This window comes from Vulpes lagopus, chromosome 11 (genome assembly GCF_018345385.1).
Source record: "Vulpes lagopus strain Blue_001 chromosome 11, ASM1834538v1, whole genome shotgun sequence".
Classification (NCBI taxonomy): Eukaryota; Metazoa; Chordata; class Mammalia; order Carnivora; family Canidae; genus Vulpes; species Vulpes lagopus.
In genome coordinates, this window is record NC_054834.1 from 31,677,743 (window position 1) to 31,699,958 (window position 22,216).

At 44.4% G+C, this 22,216-nt stretch overlaps 1 protein-coding gene across 1 annotated transcript in view; it reads left to right on the plus strand.

Moving 5' to 3' along the window:
• Positions 1-19,863: 19,863 nt before the first annotated feature.
• Positions 19,864-22,216, plus strand: part of UCK2 (uridine-cytidine kinase 2) — a 70,559-nt gene continuing 68,206 nt past the window's right edge. Inside the window, exon 1 of the mRNA XM_041773909.1 lies at positions 19,864-20,113. Within this exon, the coding sequence (XP_041629843.1) occupies positions 20,015-20,113 (99 nt within the window). The 5' untranslated portion in view covers positions 19,864-20,014. The remainder of the gene's footprint in view (positions 20,114-22,216) is intronic.

The following is a 22,216-nucleotide window of genomic DNA, read 5'->3' on the forward strand; positions in this document are numbered from 1 at the left end:
ATTCTTGTATGCCAGGGATAAATCCTACTTAATCATGGTATATGATCCTTTTAGTGTATTCTTGAATTCAATTTGTTAATATTTTATAGAGGACTTTTGTATCTATGTTAATCAGTGATATTGCCTTGTAATTTTCTTTTCTTGTGGTGTCCTTGTCTGGTTTTGGTATCAGGGTAATGTTGGTCTCATAAAATGAGTTTGGAAGTATTTTCTTCTACTTTTTGGAAGAATTTGAAAAGGATTGGATTTATTTATCTTTAAGTGTTTGGTAGAATTCACCAGTGAATCCATCTGGCCCTGGACTTGTGTTTATTGGGAGGTTTTTGATTATTTTTTTTAAAAGATTTTTATTTATTTGTTTGTTTGTTTGTTTGTTTATTTATTTGTTTGTTTGTTTATGATAGACACAGAGAGAGAGAGGCAGAGAACAGGAGGAGGGAGAAGCAGGCTCCATGCCGGGAGCCTGACGTGGGACTCGATCCTGGGATTCCAGGATCGTGCCCTGGGCCAAAGGCAGGCACTAAACCGCTGAGCCACCCAGGGATCCCAGGTTTTTGATTATTAATTCAACCTCCTTACTCTAGTAATTGGTCTGTTCAGATTTTTCTATTTCATATAGATTCATTATTGGTAGGTTGTATGCTTTAGGGATTTATCCATTTCGTCTAGGTTGTCCACTTTGTTGGTGTGTATGTATAATTGTTATAGTGTCTCATATGATCCTTTGTATCTATATGATATCAGTTATAATGTCTCCTCTTTTTTAAAAATATTTTATTTACTTATTCATGAGAGACACAGGGAGAGAAAGGCAGAGAAAGAAGTAGGCTCCATGCAGGGAGCCAATATGGGACTCGATCCTGGGACCTGGGCTCAACCCCTGAGCCACCCAGGCATCCCTAATGTCTCCTGTTTCATTTCTAATATTACTTATGTGGGTCCTCTCTCATTTCTCTTGGTAAATCTAGCTGAAATTTTATCTATTTTACTTATCTTTTGGAAAAAACAGCTTTTAGTTTCATTGATCTTTTCTATTCTCATTTAGTCTTCATTTCATTTATTTCTGCTCTGATCTGTGGTTTTTCCTTCCATCTAGTAATTTGAGCAGAGCCTGTTCTTCTTTTCCTAGTTCTTTGAGGTGTAAAGTTAGGTTGTTTCCACCAGATCTTTCTTTTTTCTTAATGTAGGTGCTATCACTGTGAACTTAACCTCCTAGAACTGCTTTTCCTGCACACTGTAAGTTTTGTTATATTGTGTTTCCATTTTCATATGTGTCAAGATATTTTTTAATTTTTCTTTTTTTTACTTTGACCATTGGTTGTTCAGTAGCATGTTGTTTAATTGCTGCATATTTCTGAATTTTCCAGTTTCATACCCTGTGGTCAGAAGAGATGCTAGATGAGATATTAATCTTAAATTTATTAAGGCTTGTTTCATGACCTAACATGTGATCTCTCCTAGAGAATATTCCATGTGCACTTAAGAAGAATGTGCATTCTTCTGCTGTTGGATATAATGTTGCGTAAATGTCTATCTGGTAGAACATGTAGTATAAGTGCAATGCATCCTTATGGATTTTCTGTTCCTATTATCTACCCATTGTTGAAAGTAAGTTACTGAAGTCCCCTACTATTACTGGATTGTTCATTCTCCCTCTGTTAATATTTACTGTATATATTTAGATGCATATAAAATATCTATGCACGGGGTGCATAGATATTGCAAATGTTGTACCCTGTTTGGGGTACATTATATAATGACCTTTTTTGTTTCTTATCAAGTTTTTGCCGTAAAGTCTATTTGATTTCCATTTGCATGGAATACCTTTTTCCATCCTTTCAGTCCACAAGTATTCTTAAAGCTCAACTAAGTCTCTTGTACATAGCATATAGTTGGGGCTTCTTTTTAAATCCATTTAGATACTTTATGTCTGTTGCTTGAAGAATTTAGTTCATTTACATTTAAAGTAATTATTGATAGTTATGAACTTACTATTGTCATCTTGTTCATTATTTTCCAGCTATTTCCTAAAACTTTTATTTATTTCTTCTTGTTCTCTTTGTGATTTGATGATTTTCTGTAGTGATATACTTAAGAGTCTTCTGTTATTATCTTTTTTGTATCTGCTTATAGATTTTTGATTACCATGAGACTTATATAAAACAGATATTTTGCTTTTAAATCCTTTTGCATTCAAAGAATTTTCTTGTGAAGTATCTGTTTATACCATTCTCCTTGTTGGTTTTCTCTTTTCTAATGATTAATTCCTGTACTTCCACAACATTCTTATTTTTGTTGGTGGCTTTGCTTATAATTAGAGAGGTTCTCCACAGGACCTCTGGGTGGCTCAGCAGTTGAACATCTGCCTTTGGCAGCTGGGGTCTGGGGATCGAGTCCCTCATTGGGCTCCCTGCAGGGGGCCTGCTTCTCCCTCTGCCTATGTCTCTGCCTCTCTCTCTGTGTCTCTCATGGATAAATAAATAAAATCTTTAAAAAAGAGAGAGAGAGAGAGGTTCTCCAATATTATTTCCCATGACTTTATGGAAGTCCTACATCTTTTACAAGAGATTTGCAATTTCACTTTGCCAACACTTTGGACTGAATTTACAAGTAGACTAATGGAGCAGAAAGATTATGTTAAATGAGGACGAATGTTTGATGACTCGTTTTATAAATGATTAGTTCACTTGGTAAATATATGATAAGTAAACTTTTGCTTCCTAGTGCAAAATCTTAACTGTGGGGATCTATCTTAGTTAATGAAACCTTGACTAATAAGGATCCCCTGCAGGCATTTATTTAGTAGGGTTCCAGTGAGTTTCATATGAGATAATGGATGTGAAGTGCTTAGCATTTGTTCCTGGCGCAGGTAGGGTTGATTACTTAATTCTTTGTGTTGCCAAGGAATACAATAATACCACATGACATAGTATTATGATTGCTTAATTGTTTATATGAGTGTATTTCTTAATAATCTGGGAAGGTAGAAATGGTTTCTAATTCATCTTTATGCCTCTGATACTCAATAAGTGTCTCATACATGATGAACATTCAAAACATGTTGAGTGAGTAAGTAACGAATAAATGGATATCTTCCTTGTCTTTTTCTTGTTATGATAACACATCTCAGATTATCTATTAGTCTTCCACAAAAGTAATTTCTTTTAGGCCATGAAACTGTTGTGTTTTGTGCCTTTAATTAAAAAAAAATTTTTTTTAACAAGGCAAATACATTTGTACTGATATGGAATGTTCTCCAAGATAAAGTGATAAAAAACAAAATGCAGAATGGTTTGTAGCATATACTACTTTTTTAAAAATTGGAGGTAGAATACATACATGTGTGCACACGCTTGTGTGTATGTGTATTTGTTTTATGTATAGATTATCTTTTTTTTTTTAAGATTTTATTTATTTATTTGAGGTAGAGTGGACAAGCAGATGGAGGGGAAAAGGGAGAGAAGTAGGCTTCCCTGAGTAGGGAGCCTGACACGAGTCTCCATCTCAGGACACCAAGATCATGACCGGATCAAAGGCAGGTGATTAACCAACTAAGCCACCCCGGTGCCCCTATGCCTAGACTATCTTAAGGATATGTGAGAAACCAGCAAGAATGACTGCTTTTGGGTAGTAACACTGGGAATACACATGGTAAAGATTTACTTTTTTACCGTATACTCTTTCAAATTGCTTAGTTTTTTTATCTTGTGCCTATATTACCTATTCTACATAGATGTAGCAATATAGATATACATTTTATTTTGTGAAGTTTTTACCATTTCTGAAACCTAAAATAACTGGTGAACAGAAAGACTGGAATGACGTTGGGATATTACGAATTCAGGTTAGAAAAGTATGTGAAAATGAATATGTACAAGTCTGTAAGAGTTTAAAAATATTTTTTCTTTGTCTTCATCTATCGAAGGCTTACATATTGCATATTTCCAGTTAGACTAAAGGTCACGGATTCATAAAAATTGAATGGGATTTAATAATTCTGCTTAGTGTTTTTCTAAGTGATTTCCACACTCCTTGTCATATAATTTGTTTTTTCTGAGAGACCCTTTCATCTCTGGCCATTCTAAGTTTTGTTTCTGTGACTTTTCATTTATCATGGGGTATTTTTGGTATGTGTTTTTGAAGGTTTTATTTTTAAGTAATCTCTACATGCAACATGAGGCTCGAATTCACAGCCCTGAGATCAAGAGTCCCACACTCCACTGACTGAGCCAGCCAGGTGCCTCTCATTCATCATGAGTTTTATGGTTACTCTTGCACATACAACCTAAAATATGACCAAATATCCCAAATTAAATGATCTATATATATAGTTTCTTCCTAAAGCATAATAGACTCTCCCAATGCTCTGCTCACCCTTGGGTCTAACCATTTGTATTTACTCCATCGACTTCCAGCTGCCTGATGTTTTCTGGCATCAGAAGCCTTTGCCATTGGAGCCTTTGTGAGTTTAAACTTTATTTTTTAAAAGATTTTATTTATTTATTCATGAGAGACAGAGAGGGAGAGGCAGCGATATAGGCAGAGGAAGAAGAATGTGCCCTGCAGGGAGCCCCGTGTGGGACCCCATCCCAGAACCCTGGATCGTGACCTGAGCCAAAGGCAGACGCTCAACCACTGAGCCACCCAGGCATCCCGAGTTGTTTTTTTAAGATTTTATTTATTTATTCATGAGAGACAGAGAGAGGCAGAGACACAGGTAGAGGGAGAAGCAGGCTTCATGCAGAGAGCCTGATGTGGGACTCGATCCCAGGTCTCCAGGGTCACGCCCTGGGCCGAAGGCAGGCGCTAAACCACTGAGCCACCCAGGGATCCCGACATCCTGAGTTTAAACTTTAAAAGCAATTTATCATAATGTATCAAAGGCCTTAACGATGTGCATACTGTGTGATCCAACAATAGGAAATAATCAGAGGATGGGCCAAGAAGCATTTTTAAGGATGTTTTCATAGCCTTAAATTTAAAAATTTTTATTTATTTTTTTTTAATTTTTATTTATTTATGTATTATAGTCACAGAGAGAGAGAGAGAGAGAGAGGCAGAGACACAGGCAGAGGGAGAAGCAGGCTCCACGCACCGGGAGCCCGACACGGGACTTGATCCCGGGTCTCCAGGATCGCGCCCTGGGCCAAAGGCAGGCGCTAAACCACTGCGCCACCCAGGGATCCCAAATTTAAAAATTTTTAAAAAGCAACATATCTGGGATCCCTGGATGGCTCAGCGGTTTGGCGCCTGCCTTTGGTCCAGGGCGTGACCCTGGAGTCCCAGGATCGAGTCTCGTATTGGGCTCCTGGCATGGAGCCTGCTTCTCCCTCTGCCTGTGTCTCTGCCTCTCTCTCTCTGTCTCTCTGTCTCTCTCTCTATCATAAATAAATAAATCTTTAAAAAAAAAGCAACATATCTATATGCTAAAAAAGAGGACTGTTTGATACATTGTAACACATGTATGCAATGGAATACTGTTCAGTATTTAAAATTACATAAATGTATATTGATTTCACTGCAAGTTCATACTATATTATGTGACTACAGTGGTTCATTGGTATGTATGTATTAAGGCAAACGTTGCTTTTTTAGTGCAGCCTCTTAAGTATGGAGTCTTGACTAATAAGATCTTAGCTAAGGGGTGCCTGGGTGGCTCAGTTGGTTAAGTGTCTGCCTTTGGCTCAGGTCATTATCCTAGCATCCTGGGGTTGAGCCCAGAGCTCAGGCTCCCTGCCCAGTAAGGAGTCTGCTTCTCCCCTTCTCTCTGTACCCCCTCCACTTATGTGTTCATTCTTTCTCTCATACTCTCTCTCAAATAAATAAAATCTTAAAACAAAATCTTGGGGCACCTGGGTAGCTCAGTGATTGAGCCGTCTGCCTTCGTTTCAGGTTGTGATCCTAGGGTCTTGGGATCAAGTCCCACAATGGGCTCCCTGCAGGGAGCCTACTTCTCTCTCTATGTCTCTGCCTCTTTCTCTGTGTCTCTCATGAATAAATACAATCTTAAAAAAAAAAAAAAAAAAAAAACCTTGGCTAAAAAGGACTTTAAAAAAAAGTTATATAATGCATAGAAAAACACTTAGTCAATATCTACAACTTGTGAATTATAGTCCATATTCTAGATCTTGCATAGAGTGGCAGTTTAATTAGCCTATTAAATAAAAGCGATCAATGATGAGATTGTGTTATAAAATAAGGGTCATGATCATTTCAGATCTGTGCAGTTGAAGTCTGTTAAATAAAAGAAAGAGGTGCCTGGGTGGCTCAGTGGTTGAGCATCTGCCTTTGGCTCAGGGCGTGATCCCAGAGTCCTGGGATTGAATTCCACATCAGGCTCCCTGTCTCTGCCTGTGTCTGTTTCTCCCTGTGTCTTTCATGAATAAATAAATAAAATCTTTTTAAAAAAAAAAGGAAAGGAAAGGGGGGGAACATCCCAGAGGTTATATGCTAGATTGTTAATAGTAGTTATCTCTGACACAAACTTTAAGGGTGGTTGTTTTCTTTTTACTCACTTAAGGATTTATTTTATTTTTTTTTAAGATTTTATTTATTTATTTATGAGAGTCACAGATTGAGAGAGAGAGAGTCAGAGACACAGAGGGAGAAGCAGGCTCCATGCAGAGAGCCTGACATGGGATTCGATCCGAGGTCTCTGGGATCAGACCCTGGGCCAAAGGCAGGCGCTTAACTGCTAAGCCACCCAGGGATCCCCTACTCACTTAAGAATTTCTAATTCATCTATAATTCTATATTACCTGTATAATGGAGATATTAAAGGTTAAAACTATGAAGTTTAAGATTTAAAGGTATTTAACAAAAACAGCAACAGTGAAGCCTTACTCTTTTAAATACACAAAACACTATTGTCTGTATTGGCCAATTATGTTCCTTTGTAGCAAATGCAGTATGCTGGTTTGTGGGGTATTTAGAATACAGCTGAAACATTCCTGTGAATGATGGATACGTTATATTGGATTCGATTCATTTTGCCTATGTCATGCCACTTTTGCCCAACACTGGGAGAAAATGTTTTGTTGCTTACTACTTACCATATGAAAGGAAGGCAGCAGTTCCCAGCTATTAGGAGATATGAAGCCATTTGGAAAATCTCCTGGGTTATAAGGTATTATTGATACAGAGATGCCAGAGCATAGCTACTTTTCTGCAGAAAGGAGGATTTATAAATGTTATTACTTAAATTACTTTATCCTAAAGTAGAACTACAGATGTAACTTACTTAAATTTCCCCAGTTTCTAATAGTGAAGCCAAAGGTTATTTTAACAAATTGAAATTGCCCTGGGAGTGGGCTATAGATGTCTCTCCTATATATTCCTTAGTACTCTCCTTAGTATCCTATCTTTTGTCATGGCTTATTCAAGGACCTGTTTTTCTTTCCCGATTGTACTCAGTAAGAGTAGGAATGATGTCTGTCTTACTGGCACATCATAGGAACTCTGTGCTTCATGAAAGTATGTATAAATGAATGAATAGATACAGTTCCAATTTAGAGCTGGGACATAAAGAGCAGGGGCTTTAAAATGCACAATGGAGACTGTTCCTTACACATTGATAGAGAAGCATACGTTACATTTAAGGTTTGAAGTGCATGTTACATTTAAGGTGCATTTGCACTTAAGGTGAAATATTTATGTTTGTACTTGACACCAAGCAATTCTAGTAAGTGAAGTGCCAAGAGAGGAATATACTACTAAAAGTCCATGTGAGGAGTCAGAATGTAGAGAAAGTGGCAGATGGCTACAATGTCACAATTATATAAATTCCGACCTGAGAGGGAACAGAACGTTCAAAAGTCAATCTCTTCATTTAATAGATGAATAAATTGAAATCCATACAATTTAAATAACTTACAAGGTGGTATATTTCATTATTGATAATTCTAGACTGTGGGCCAGGTCTCCCAATTTGCTGGTCTAGTTTTCTTTCCATTAAATTTAAAGAAGGATTGACTATCACCTAAGTCTAGGAAAGGAAGAACAGAGATATCTTGTTCTTCAAACACACTGGTTCAAGATTCCTTTTTCAGCCACAAAGACCGAGAAAAATTGGGGAGGCATTAGGAATGGCATTGTTAATAAACCAAAACAGGATTTCACGTCTGAAATACTGTCTGTAGTTCTGTGTCCATACCACAGGAAAAATACACTGAAGCCAGAGGAAGGCCACAGGACGAAGTGAAATTGATCTAACAGAAAGATTGAGAACAGGATAAACACCCTATGATGTTTCAGATGGAATTGTTACAAGAAAATGTAACTGTTGGCACTGCACCTGAAACTTTTTTTTTTTAAAGATTTTATTTATTTTTTGACATAATGAGAGTGAGCACAAGCAGGGAGAGGGGCAGGCAAAGGAAGAAGGAGAAACAGATTCCCCGCTTAGCAGGGAACCTGATGCCAGGCTCGATCCCAGGACGCTGCGATCATGATGGGAGCAGAAAACAGATGCTTGACCAGCCAAGCCACCCAGGCCCCCCCGCTCCTGAAACTTTTAAGTTGTCGGCAGAGTGGATAATGAAATCCTTCCACAAAATACCCATGGACGCTAATGTCAGACACTCTGTCATGAATTCAATGATCCATGTGACTGATCCGATATGCTCATTTATATGGTCTTATTTACAAAACTCTTTTTCTTGTCATCGTAAAGCACACTTAATACCTACAAACACCACCAATGGAGGGGGAAATCATGCCTACTCCTTTTCTTCTCTGGTGACCGTGGTGCTTCAGGTAATAGGAAGACACACTTGGAGGCCGCTCCTCTGTTGATCTTCCTTTCATTCCAAGTCATGTGTCATTATGGATGAGAGATACCCCCTTCAGTTATAACTGTAAACTACCCATGTCTTTTATTCATTTTCTCTTGTGGGCCTCTGAATATTTTCCTCTGTAAGTGTGTCTTGATTTATAATAGCCATAGAGGAAACTGGTTTTTATGATACTGTCAGAGCATTGAAAAGGTAAGTATTTTGAGACACCTGAGTGGCTCAGCCGCCTTCAGCTTAGGTCATCATCCCGGGGTTCTGGGATTGAGTCCCCCATCAGGCTCCCTGCTTAGTGGGGAGTCTGCTTCTCCCTCTGCTTGTGCTCTCTCTTGTTCTCTCATTCTCTGACAAGTAAAATATTTTGAAAGTAAATACTTTGAGTATCTTAAAATAAATAAATAAATCCTTTGTTTCACATCTTTATTGTGTCCTGTTTCATGTTGGAAGTTATCAGATGTCACCTTATTTTCTTGAGGGTTTGTTTCTTCTTTAATCTCCCCTTTTGGGATGGCTGGGTGGCCTAAGTGGTTGAGCAGCTGCCTTCAGCTCAAGGCATGATCCCAGGATCCTGGGATTGAGTCCTGCATCAGGCTCCCTGTGGGGAGCCTGCTTCTCCTGCCTATGTCTCTGCCTCTTTCATGAATAAATAAATCTTAAAAAAAAAAAAACTCCCCTTTTTATTTAACTTTTAATATTCTCCTTTCTCACATATTTTTCAAAGCTCTAATATTTTCATATTTATTTGAAAGTTTAAGTGTTTTACAATATTAATATGTGCATTTTTTCAGTAGATAGTGAAAACTGACCAACTCTTCTGGTGAGCAGTTATTCTAAAATACTTTGCAATTATGAATATTCAAAGCCGAATAATAACACTAATACTGATTAGCTCTTAGGCAGGGAATTAAAGAGGATGTTCACATTCTATAAAAGCAATTCTGCATTGTTTTATATTTTTATACTAAATACAACTTTTTAATCCAGAAAACAATTATAACAAATTATTAATAACTGCATATTAAACATGAGATGTCTGGGATGCCTGGGTGGCTCAGTGGTTGTGCACCTGCCTTCGGCTCAAGATGTGATCCTCGAGTTCCACATTGGGCTTCCTACATGGAGCCTGTTTCTCCCTCTGCCTATGTCTCTGCCTCTCTCTGTATCTCTCATGAATAAATAAATAAAATCTTAAAAATAACCATGAGAGTCTATCTAATATAAAGCTAAAGTCATTAAGTATCCTTCTCCATGTAAATAGGTCTCTTAAGACCCCCTCCAAAGTAGCAAAATATTGCTTATTTCCTTGTAAGAGAGAATTTGTTCTTTTGACACTTGATTACTATCGAGACACATTTCTTAGGGTGAGTTCCACAGAACACTGGTTCTGCCCCTTGGCTGTAGGCAAACCAGAAAAAAAAGATTCTCTCTGGTTGGGTAACTTTGGTAAAACACTGGTTTAAACAAATATAGGTAAGTTTCTTAATGGTGGTATTTCCCAGGGTGCTAAATGTGCTGATGGACCTGGTGACTCTTTCCAAGAAGTGGAAACACAGTAGTGTGCAGGTTTTTCCAAATTTATTTGTTCCCAATATAATTTTTCCTCCCAGAGTCACTGTTTCAAGGCATATATTTTGGGAAACAGTGCTCTAGGGTGTTAAAGAAAGAGTTCTTTTTATAGTGAGGGGTAATGAAGGGCCCTACCCTTCTTATTTATTATGGGATTTATCCATATCTAAAGATACAATGATCTGCGAGCCTGGGTCACTCAGTTGGTTGAATGTCTGCCTTCAGGGCAGCCCTGGTGGCTCAGCGGTTTAGCGTTGCCTTTGGCTCAGGGCCTGATTCTGGAGACCCCGGATCGAGTTCCACGTTGGGCTCCCTGCATGGAGCCTGCTTCTCCCTCTGCCTGTGTCTCTGCCTCTCTCTCTCTCTGTATCTCTCATGAATAAATAAATAAAATCTTAAAAAAAAAAATGTCTGCCTTCGCCTCAGGTCGATCTCAGGGTCCTGGGGTCAAGCCCCGAGTCGGGCTCCCTGTTTAGTGGAGAGTCTGCTTCTCCCTCTACCTCTGCTCCTCCCTCCTCCCTCTCTCTCTCAAATGGATAAATAAAATATTTTTTTAAAAGATGCAATGATCATTGTACATTGTTTTTGATCCAGATCTAGATTATTTAAAGTACAGACTTTTGAAATATTTAACCTTATATTTTTAAAAAATAAACGACTAGGTTGTGATCAGATATTAGATTTGGTTTGTTAAAATTGTGTTCAGGATTTTTATATGTTCTCATGAGAGACTCTGGCCTTTAATTTTCCTGTTTTGTGATATGTTCTCAGACGTCGGTGTTAAAGCTATGCTGGTCTCATAAAATGAGTTGTGACGTGTTCCATCGTTTTCTTCTCTGGCGGAAGGCCATGTAATCTTGGTATTAACTCTCCTTAAATGTTTGGTAGAATCCGCTGGTGAAAGTGTCAGAGCCTAGAATCTTATTTTGTTGTGTTTTATTTCACTGGGAAGTTTTCAATTTTGCAAGAGGTGTCAGAGTCACTCGGTGTGGGGGGCAAAGCCCCACAGCCTTGCCAGCAATGCACTGTGGAGTTAGGCACAAATGGGGAAAATCCTTCAAGCAGCTTTGCCAGCCTGCAGGTGAGGTTCTGGTTCAGAACAAGTAGTGAAACAGCCAGCAATTTAGCAGGGGAATCCTGGAAGTAAGATAGGCACAGAATGGCTAAGATAAGCTTCTAGAATAACTACACATGGGTGGAGGGGACCTCAGAGACCTTGGAGAGGCCAGAGTAAAAAGACAGCCTTTCAGCCAGAACCACCATCTTCCAGCAATTCGCCAAAATGACCAATACAAAGGGAAAGGGGAGAGGTGCCTGCTGTATGTTCTCTAGGCCTTTTGGAAAATATGGAGTTGTTCCTTTGACCACACACAAGCGAATCTACAAGAAAGGTGATATTGGCTCCATCAAGGGAATGGGCACTGTTCAGAGAGGAATTCCTCACAAATGTTTCCATGTTACCCAGCGTGCTCTTGGCATGGTTGTTAACAAACAAGTGAAGGGCAAGATCCTGGCCCAGAGAATTAATGTATTGAGCATATTAAGCACCCAAACAGCCAAGATAGCTCCCTGAAGCGGGTAAAGGAAATGATCAGAAAAAGAAGGAACCTTAAAGACCAGCTTGCCCCACCCAGAGAAGTGCACTTTGTGAGAGCCAGTGGAAAGGAATCTGAGCTGTTGGAACCCAGTCCCTGTGAATTCATGGCATGGTAAATGTAAGGAAAAAAAAACCCCAAAAACCAAAATGGGCGCTTGAGTGGCTTGGTTGGGTAAGCATCTGACTCTTGATCTTAGCACAGGTCCTGATCTCAGGGTTGTGAGTTCAAGCCCTGAGTTGGACCCCACTCTAGGCATGGAGCCTACTTTAAAAAAACAAACAAAAAAAGCTAAAGAGAGAGGGGAGCCTTGAGAACTGGCTGAATCTTTGAGTGCATTCCCCAAAAGATAATGAACAATTTGGTTGGATATTTTGGTACTTTGCTGTCAGCATGTGATGGCCAGAAGTGCCTCAAAGACCTCTACCTACAAAGAACATAATGAACCCATTATGCTAATGCGCTCTGAAATACATGCTGCATTTGCTCCCTGGCCATGCTTCCCCTAGGCTCTCACAGCCAGTGCCATTGCGTCATTGGACTACTGAGGCACGTCCATTCCTACAGATGATGGGGTTCTTCTGGTCGCTAACAACCTGGACATAAGGACTCACAGCAGCTTGGCTGAACCTTCTCCGTCTGCATCATTGTCTAGGATGCTTCCGCCCACCCTTCATTGTCTCTGTGCCTCCCCCATAGATGGGGTGAAGTCTGAATTGCAGTCTGAAGGACCTCTCTCCCAGGCTTTTCCAGCTCCTTCCTGTTTCTTCTCACAGCCACTTCCCATTGTCCTTACTCCTATTGGCAGGTGCTTCCTAGGGGGCTCAGATTAGCACCAATGGTATCAAGAGTGGTCCAAGAAAATTGGTGGTCAGATGAGGATTTGGGACTGGCTTATCTGCTGCCCAGCAGGTGAGGAGAATGCTGCCCTGATTGGGAAATGGGACATGGCACAAGGTGGTGGCTCAGTGGGTAAAGATTTCCCTCATGGTGACCTGGGAAAATGTCCTGGTGGAGGAGAAAGGTTGTGGCAGTTGCAGTGTTTCAGGCCTTTCAAAGATATGGAGGACCCAAAGCCTACAGACACTGGAGTTGACTTGTTGCTGCTAAGTGGTAATGATACTCTGCTGTTAACAAGCAGTGGCTGGGTGTGAGAGAGCACCTCTGGTAGCTTCCAAAGAGGCCCCAGTGTCTTGCAGTTAGAAGGACAGGCACATTTGAGCAGCAGGCTGAAAAACAAATTGTTTGAGCCTTAGAGCTCTGCAGTTGTTTTCATTGGTCAGCCACGGCAGGAGGTGTAGGGGACTGTTAGGGCTTCCTATCAAAAACTGAGGATCCTGAAATATGAGTAGGGACATCTGGTTGGATGCCTTTGAGGATATTGCCTGTGCAACCACCATGCTCTGGTACCCTCTGTGCTCACAGAAGGGCCTATATTCCCTAAGAGGAGCTGACAGTTCTGAGATGCTCTGCTCTGAAGCTGCCCTTGCCCCTACTTCTGCATCTCCTGGCTACCAGACTAATAACTGGGGTTATGTAAGGTCTGGGTAAATTACAGTCAAAATTCTACTTGTGTGCATGTGTGGGCACATGTTTTCCTGGGGAAATCTGTTGCCTTTGTTTTTGTTTTTTTTTGTTTTTTTTTTTTTTAGTCTGTGACTAAAAATATTTCTGAAACACTAGTTTTCCTCCCTTTAAGCCTTAGGGCTCCTTCCCACCAGGAATAGTTGTAATTTCATTACAAAGCAGAATTGAAGTAATTTTCCCTCCTAATGACCTAGGGAGAATTCACTCTGGCATATCAAAATAACTATAGAAAAGTCCCACTTGAAAAAAAAAAAGGAAGAAGGAAAGGAAAATACCACTTGAACCCTAAGCAAAGATTAATCTGCTGGATCTGCTCATCTCCTTTGGCCTCCAACACCAATTGGCGCTTCAGCCCATCGTCTCAAGGACAGTCAAATCTGCCATCCTGGGCGCACCAACGTAAACACAAGCCACCAGACTAAATCTAAGTACTCCTCCGAGGCAGTTGTCATCATCTGCACCATCATTTGCCTCACTTCTGGATGGTCACCAGGCCTGGGCTTGGGATGATGCAAGAAGGCCCTTAGAGCCAACACTTAAGGAGAGGCTTGTTTTCAAGGCTCCCCCTACACTCGCACTTGCTCCATCTGAAAGTGAGAACCTTCTTACATTTTGCAGCCTGGGCTCTCCCTCATCAAATCCAAGTCACTGTACATCACCAACTACAGTGTATCACTGACAGTGTGATGGAAAGAGCGTTAGTGTCAGGGTAAGGGATGGGGGAGACGTTGTCATTTACAGGAAAGATGACCCGGAGCTAAATAAGGGAGATGAAGGAAGTCACTGCAGAAAAGTAGGAGAGCAAGGATTTAGTCTAGAGACAGGGAAAGAAGTGAGGGGTCAGAGGCAGGCCTGGGAAAAGCCCTGTGAACAGGATGAAGCTAAATGGCTTAGAACATAGACAGTGAATGAAATGCAGTTGCCAGGAGCTTGCTCTTACTGGGTTCCAGACTGGGTTCCAGTCTGGTATAACCTGGTATGGGGACAGGAGGCAAACTGGGAAAATCTCTACGGAATGGCAATCTGAATGTTAACCTTTTCTAAGTGTGGGAAAGCTGCTTAGGGCATATGGAATTTCTAAAGTTGGGCAAACTAAAACGTAAAGGCCTATGATGTTCCCAGGTGACTGTGTTGGTTAAGTGTCAGACTCTTGATTTTGGCTCAGGTCATGATGTCAGGGTCATGACATTGAGCCCCATGTTGGGCTCTACACTAGGCATGGAGCCTGCTTAAGAATCTCTCTCCCTCTGCCTCTCCCCCTCCCCCAATAAATAAAGGCTCTTGTATGACTATTATCTTTGCAGAGGAAAGCTGTATGTGCAAAAATCAGTATGTTGAATTTAACGAAATTAACCACTCATATATGTAACATTTTATAGGTTACAAAATCTCCTGACATTCTTTTTAATCCAGTCTTCTGTGCCTTTGCTCATTTCTGTTCCCACTTCCTAAAAATCTCTTTACTCTCCTAGCCTGCTGGTTGAAACTTTTTTTAAAACGGCTTTATTGAGATATAATTCACATACCATACAACTCACCAATATAAATTGTACAATCCAGTGGTTCTTAATGACAACCAAAGTTATGTAACCATCAAGACAGTTTTAGACCATTGATCTAAAAAGAGGGGCACCTCGGTAGTTCAGTGGGTTATATGCAGACTCTTGATTTTGGCTCAGGCTATGATCTCGGGGTTGTAAGATGGAGCTTGGGAGCCTGCTTGAGATTCTCCTCCCCTTCTCATCTGCTCTGACCCTCATTCTCTCTCTAAAATAATAATAAATAATAAATAAATAAATAAATAAATAATAAAAAGAAATCCTGGGAGTACCTGGTTGGCTTAGTGGGTAGAGCATTGACTGTTGATCACAGTGTCATGAGTTCAAGCCCTTCATTGGGTGTGGAGTCTCTTTTAAAAATAAGTAAATAGAAAGAAATCTTAACTCATCTAGCAGCCACTCCTTATTTCCTTCCCAACCACCCTTGCTGTTGACAACCACCAATCTACTTTCTATCTCTATAGATTTACCTGTTCTAGATATTACCTTTTAATTTTTACCTTTGAGTGACCTTGGGGATTAGGAATTCTTATCTTTGGAGCTCCTAAACCCTAAATGGTGGGATTTCTGTGATGAATAGAAGGGGAAGGAAGCTGCTACATATCAACATATAGTCTTTATTTTCACAATCATCCTACAAACCACTTATCATTTAACAGTTGACACTGAAGCCCATAGAAATTAAGTAACTTGCCAAAGGGTACAAAGTAGTGAAGCACCAGGTGTAAACCTGGCTTTCCCAACTAGAGCTCGTTGTCCTCTTTCCACGAGATCAGTGATTCTCAAACTTTGGTGGGCACTATAGGTACCTGGAGTATTTACCAAACACATTGCTGGGCTCCACCTACAGGGTTTTGGATTCTTTAGCTGTGGGATGGGGCCCAAGCTTTTGCATTCCCAGATGCTGCTACAGCTGGGGTTTGAGACTATGCTCTATCAGGCTGCCAACAGTATCTGAGAATGTGATTAGGATCACAGAGCCAAATGTAAGGAGCTTTAATGTCATCTGGCCATCTTTTCAGAACAGTAGTACTCATGATCTGTCCAGGCAATTTCTGATTGATGAAAGGCAATACAGAAAATGAAAATGTTTCATTGGCAAGCTAAAGTTTGATGACATTTTTTTTTTCCGGTTTAGAAATGTGATAAGCAATTAGAGAATTAGCCATGGTTTGTGAAGCGTCTAGTGGTAGAACTTTTCTGGTGGAGACAATATGTGTTCCTTGTCTAGTTTGGACCTACGGTTACTTAGAAGGCAGGCAGGCAGACAGAGGACCATGAGAGGCAGTGTCTCTTGCTGTTCTTTGGCTACAGCTGCAGCTGCACACTCATGCTGACTTCACCCCCATGTGTTAACTAGGCCAGAACTTGAACAGGCTGAAATCGGTTTATAAAAGAAAATGATCACAGATACCGAGAAAATGTATTTCCTTGACTCTGTTCTAACTCTGATTTTACTGAACACGTTTGATCTTTTTTGGCTTGGTGGGTGGGGAAGGAGGACAGTTGGAAATCACTTAATTCAGAATCTGCAGTGTAATTGCTACGGGAGACTCAAACGTGATTTGAACATCCCCAGCTATGGGATTTGGTGACCAGGCTCCTGAGAGAGGATGACACAGCACAGGGAATAGCACAGACAGCCTGCCTGGCTTTGTAGAGAGCCGAAATACAAAAGTCCTTGTCGAGGTCACCAGTGCTGAGAATACCCTTAATTTAAATGGACTTGGATAACTTCCTTATGTGTAGGTAAGGCAGCCCTAGGGACAATAGTGAAAACAGGGAGTGCAGAGTGCAGCTGGATGTCCTTGCTAATTAGGCCTTACCTTTATATAGACAGCTTTTGTTTTTTCCAGAGCACTTTTATGTCTATTAACTTATGCACAGAGGCCAAAATTATTAAACAAGGTACAGAAGGGGCACCTGGCTGGCTCAGTATAGTATGTGACTCTTGATCTTGGGATGGTGAGTTTGAGCCTGTTAGGGGGAGAGATTACATTAAAAAAATAAAAGATAAAAAAAAATCTTAGGGACACCTGCGTGGTTCAGCGGTTGAGTGTCTGTCTGCCTTTGGCTTAGGGTGTGATTCTGGGGTCCTGGGATGGAGTCCGGCATCGGGCTCCTTGCAGGGAGCCTGCTTCTCCCTCTATGTCTCTGCCTCTCTCTGTGTGTCTCTCACAAATAAATAATCTTAAAAAAAAAAAAAAACAATAAAAGTCTTTAAACAGGGTACAGATAAGTATAATGGGTTAGCTCAGTTAATGAGTTGGTTCAACTAGTTAATAGATGGACACAGAAGACTAGATATAGACAGTTATTTGGAATGCCAGGAAAAGAAAACATTTGGAAATAGTAGTAGCCATGTAAATACCATGTAGGGAATACCACCTTTCATTCTAAAATGGTGGCGGTGAAGTTTATATGTGGTCCTTTTTGACTTCTTCCATATTTTTCATTTGTTCATTCAATACAATGAACATGTACTGAATGCTTCCTCCTTGCTAATCCTTCTGCTCAGTGGGCCTTGGGAATGTAGAAGCAAGACCTGATGTTTCTTCATTTATTCAACAAATATTTGTTAAGGCCCTACGTGTAGGGCCTTACAAGAAACTAACAGAAACTATTTTAGGTGTTGGGGATATAGTAATAATAATAATAATAAAAAGGCAAGAAATGTATAAACCAGCTTGGAGTAAGCCACTGCAAACTAACAAGGTAAAGGCAGGTAAGTATAATTAAAATGTGCTGGAAAGAGTGATGGGTAGATGACCAGTGTGATAAAGCAAGTATAGCACAATGTTCATGGTAGACTCTAGATGGCAGTTATATCAGTGTTTACTGTAAAATATTTCAGACTCTGTTTGAAAAAAAATTTTTAAGGATTTTGAGAGAGAGAGAGAGAGAGAGAGAGAGAGGGAGAGAAAGAGGGAGGGAGAGGGAGCACAAGGGGCAGAGGGAGAAGCAGATTCCTCAATGAGCAGGGAGCCAGCTCCAAGGAACATAATAAAGCCAGATCCCAGGCCTCTGGGATCTTAACCAACTGAGCCATCCAGGCTCCCCTGAAAATTTTTATGATGAAATATCATGGAAAAAGAGCTATAGAAATAAAGAAGGTGGGGATTTGGAAAAAGTTCATAGAGGATGCGGCCTCCTTTTATCCCGCTCTCTTTTCTCAAGCTACCTGATATCCCCTTAGCTCTGGGTCCATCAAGTTTTCCAAATTCCAACAGGGTTTATCTTGGGCTATAAAGAGCTCTGCAAAAGTCTTTGAAGACTGTTATATCTCTTTAGTGGAGAAAAGATGTTGGCGAGGAGAGGCAGCCTCATGAATCATATAAAACTCACTCACCCCACAGCCATGTGGCAAGGCACCCTCCTTCTAGCTGACCTCTCCTAAATGCCTGCCTCTAGCACCAGGGAGCCACTCTCTCCATCTTTGCCTCCTGTAGAAGCTTCTGTGGAGTTTGGTTTTGGATGGGGACATGAAATATTTCAGAGGTGAAAGGAAGATTGTGCTAATACTCTTTAATTTTTCCTAGCAATTAAAAAAAATAATTCTGAATTTAAGGTAACTTACTAAGTTTGAAAAAAATGCTACTGACCTAAGCTCTCTTTTAGACTGTAGGTGCCCATCAGCTCATCAGTTGCAGGTTCACAGGGGCAGAGGCGGGAAGCTACTAATCTAGTCCTATCTCCACCTAGTGTAGCCCCACAAAAGTTCCCTTTGGGGTTCCAGCTTTGTAGGGGGCCTCTTCCAACTCTTACATAGGGCCTAGACTGTACCAGCAGCTATTCTAAGAACTTTGAATAGGACAATTCATTTAATACAACAATCCTTAGGATGGGGTTGCCATTGTTATTCCCATGTAACAGATGAGAACACTGAGGCACAGGGAGATTATGTAACTCGCTCATGGAGCTTGCTGCATGGGTGTGCATGCAGAAATCTGCCTTCAAAGGTGGGGGCTGCTCTGAGTCACCGGCAGATCCCGCCTTTCTAATCAAGTGACTAATTGCCCATCTCTGAAAAACCAGTTCACTTGAAGGTATTGATGGGTCAAAGTGGCATCAATCACTATTTTAATGTTCGCATAATCCTAACTCCACAGGAACCTCAGCCTTTGTGATCTCGAACTCTGGGTTGAAGGGGCCTTGCCTCGTGGAGGGAGTGCGCCCTTCAGAGAAGCCCCTCCCCCTCCCCCTCCCCCTCCCTGGGGACCAGGACTCCAGGGAGTCGCCCACTGAGGAGGACGGTGCTTCCGAGAGAGGAAATGTGGAAAGCCGGCGTCTGACATGTTCTGGCAAACGGGAGGGGGAAGAATCCTCATCTGGGGAAAACACAAGTTCCTAGCCTGAATAATGGGTCAATGACATGAACTCTCTGCCTCGTCTTGATCTCCCACGCGTGCTCGAATTTCGCTTCCCAAACCCGGGGCGTCGGCCTGCGGCCCCCGTGGCCCCGCATCCCCCGGGAAACGGGGCGGCGCAGCGGCGGAGGTCGCCGGGGAAAGGGTTAAGCCGGCGGGGGGCGGGGGGCGGGGGGGGCCGGGCTCGCACCTCTCCGGAGACCGCGGGCGGCGGCGCGGGGCCGAGAGGGGCGGGGGCTGGGCCCGGACGCCTGCCGCCTGCCGCCGCCGCCGCCGCCTCCGCCTCGGCGAATCGCAGCGCGCTGCCCGCCCGGATTGGAGCAGCAGCATCACGCTGACCTCGCCCGGGCTGGGAGCCGCGCCGGCCGCTGCGGGCAGAGCAGCCTCTCGGCGCCTCCGGGAAGCGCAGCCCCACGGCCGAGCTCCGGGCGGGGCGCGGGGCGCGGGGCGCGGGGAGCGGAGCGGAGCGGGGAGCGGAGCGGGGAGCCCGGCGCGGGCGGGCGGGGAGCGTGCGTCCGGCGGCGGCAGCGGGAGGAGGGGCGGCGCCAGCCATGGCCGGGGACAGCGAGCAGACCCTGCAGAGCCACCAGCAGCCCGGCGGCGGCGAGCCCTTCCTCATCGGCGTCAGCGGGGGCACGGCCAGCGGCAAGGTACGGCGGGCGGCGGCGGGGCTGCGGGCTGCGGGCTGCGGGGCTGCGGGGCTGCGGGCTGCGGCCCGGGCCGGTCGGGGCTGCGGCCGCCGCGTGGCCCCCCCCCCCCCCCGCTCCTGGCGGCGGCCGGCGGGCTCCGGGGGCGACCCGCGGGAAGCGGAGGCTTATTGTTTGGCGGGTCGGTCGGCGGGGTGGGCGCCGGGGGGCCCGATGCGCCGCCGACCCCGGGACCCCGGGACCCCGGGACCCCGGGGCGGGGCGGCGGGGCTGCGGGCGGCGTCCCGGGGACGGAGGGGGAGGGGGAGGGGCGCGGTGGGGAGTCCTGGCCCCGCTCGCTGCGGCGACGTGGGCGAGGGGCGGCCCGGGGGGGCGTCTGCGTTCCGCCTGCGAGGGGCCGCGGCCGGCCTCCAGGAGAAAGTTGCGCGGGCTCGGGCTCCCGCACGCGGGGAGGACGCGCCCCGGGCCCGGGGAGGGGGCGCCGCTGGGTGTCCGGCCGCCGCCCCCGCCGCCCCCGCCGCCCCCGCCGCCCCCGCGCCTCTTTGTTTTATCGGCGAGGCCTGGAGAAGCCGGGGGGGGGGTGCGCTCGTGGCGCGACCCGGCGTCCCTGCGGCCGCGGGTGGCCTGCTGCGGCGGCTCCGTGCGCCCGCGGCTGCCTCGGACGCGGCCCGTGGGGCGGCCTGGGCGGGGGCGGGGGGCGCGGGGCGCGGGGCGGGGGCGCGGCGCCGGGAGGGGATGCGCGGCGCGGGGAGGCGGGCGCCATGAGGAGCGCCACGAGGTCCGCCCGCCCCTCCCCCTCGCGCGGGCTCCCCCCCCGGCCGCCGCCAGCCTCCTGACCCGCGAGCGGCGGGCTCTCCGGGACCGGGGCTCCCGGGGTCGGGTCGGGTCGGGTCGGGTCGGGGTCGCGGCGCAGGAGCCGGTGTGGCGTTCGCCCCGGGCCGACCGCCTCTTTTTTTTTTTTTTTTCCCCTTTACCAAATTGTTAGGTGTTCCTGCTGGTGCCGCCCCTAGTAATTGAAAGCAAACCCACGACGCTTTCCCCGGCCCTTCGGGGTATCCCCGGCCCCCTCTCTCCGCAGCGTACGCCTGCTGCGCGGGACCTTTTTGTCCGCCGCCGTGTTCCCAGCGCTCCCAGCCCGACGCCTGGCACCCGGTCGGCCCCCGGTCGGTCCCCGGTCGGTCCCCGGTCGGTCCCCCGGTCGGTCCCCGGTCGGTCCCCCGGTCGGCCCCCCGGTCGGTCCCCGGTCGGTCCCCCGGTCGGTCCCCCGGTCGGTCCCCCGGTCGGTCCCCGGTCGGCCCCCCGGTACTTGCGAGGTCCAGGCCCCCTGCGGGAGGAGGCTCACAAGGGCAGAGGAGTGTGGCTTTCACGGACAGTGACCTTGGCAGTCGCCTACATGGTGTGGGCACTGCAGGAGTGAGAACTTGAGACCCTGATGGGGGAAGTAAATCTGTTCCCTGGTCATCACCTGGTCCCGGTTCATACTCACTGCAAGTCCCAAGTGTTACTTCTGTGATGTGTCAAGTGGGAGCTAGTCGTGAGCCATGATGGGAGTAGGAACCCTGTCTCTGGGATTCTTTTTTTTTTTTTTTTTTAAGATTTTATTTATTTATGAAAGAGAGAGAGGCAGAGACACAGGCAGAGGGAGAAGCAGGCTCCACGCAGGGAGCCCGACGTGGGACTCGATTCCCCGTCTCCAGGATCAGGCCCTGGGCTGAAGGCGGGTGCTAGACCGCTGAGCCACTGGGGCTGCCCACCTGGGATTCTCATCAAGGAGAAGATTAGAGAAACTCTCAAGAAAGGGTCTGTTTTTTTTTTTAAAAAAACAAACAGATTTTTGTATTTCTTCCAAAAGGACAGGTCTAGAGAGAGCCAGAAGTCACATTGGAAGAGAAAAAAGGAACAGCATTAAGCATGTTGGACACCTTGGGCTCTGAAAAATACTATGTCATTGTTTAAGATTGTTTTAATCATTTTTAAAAACTATTATTTATTTATTTATTCATGAGGGACACACAGAGAGAGAGAGAGAGAGGCAGAGACACCTTCCCTGCAGAGGGAAAATCAGGCTCCATGCAGGGAGCCCAACATGGGACTTGATCCTGGGTC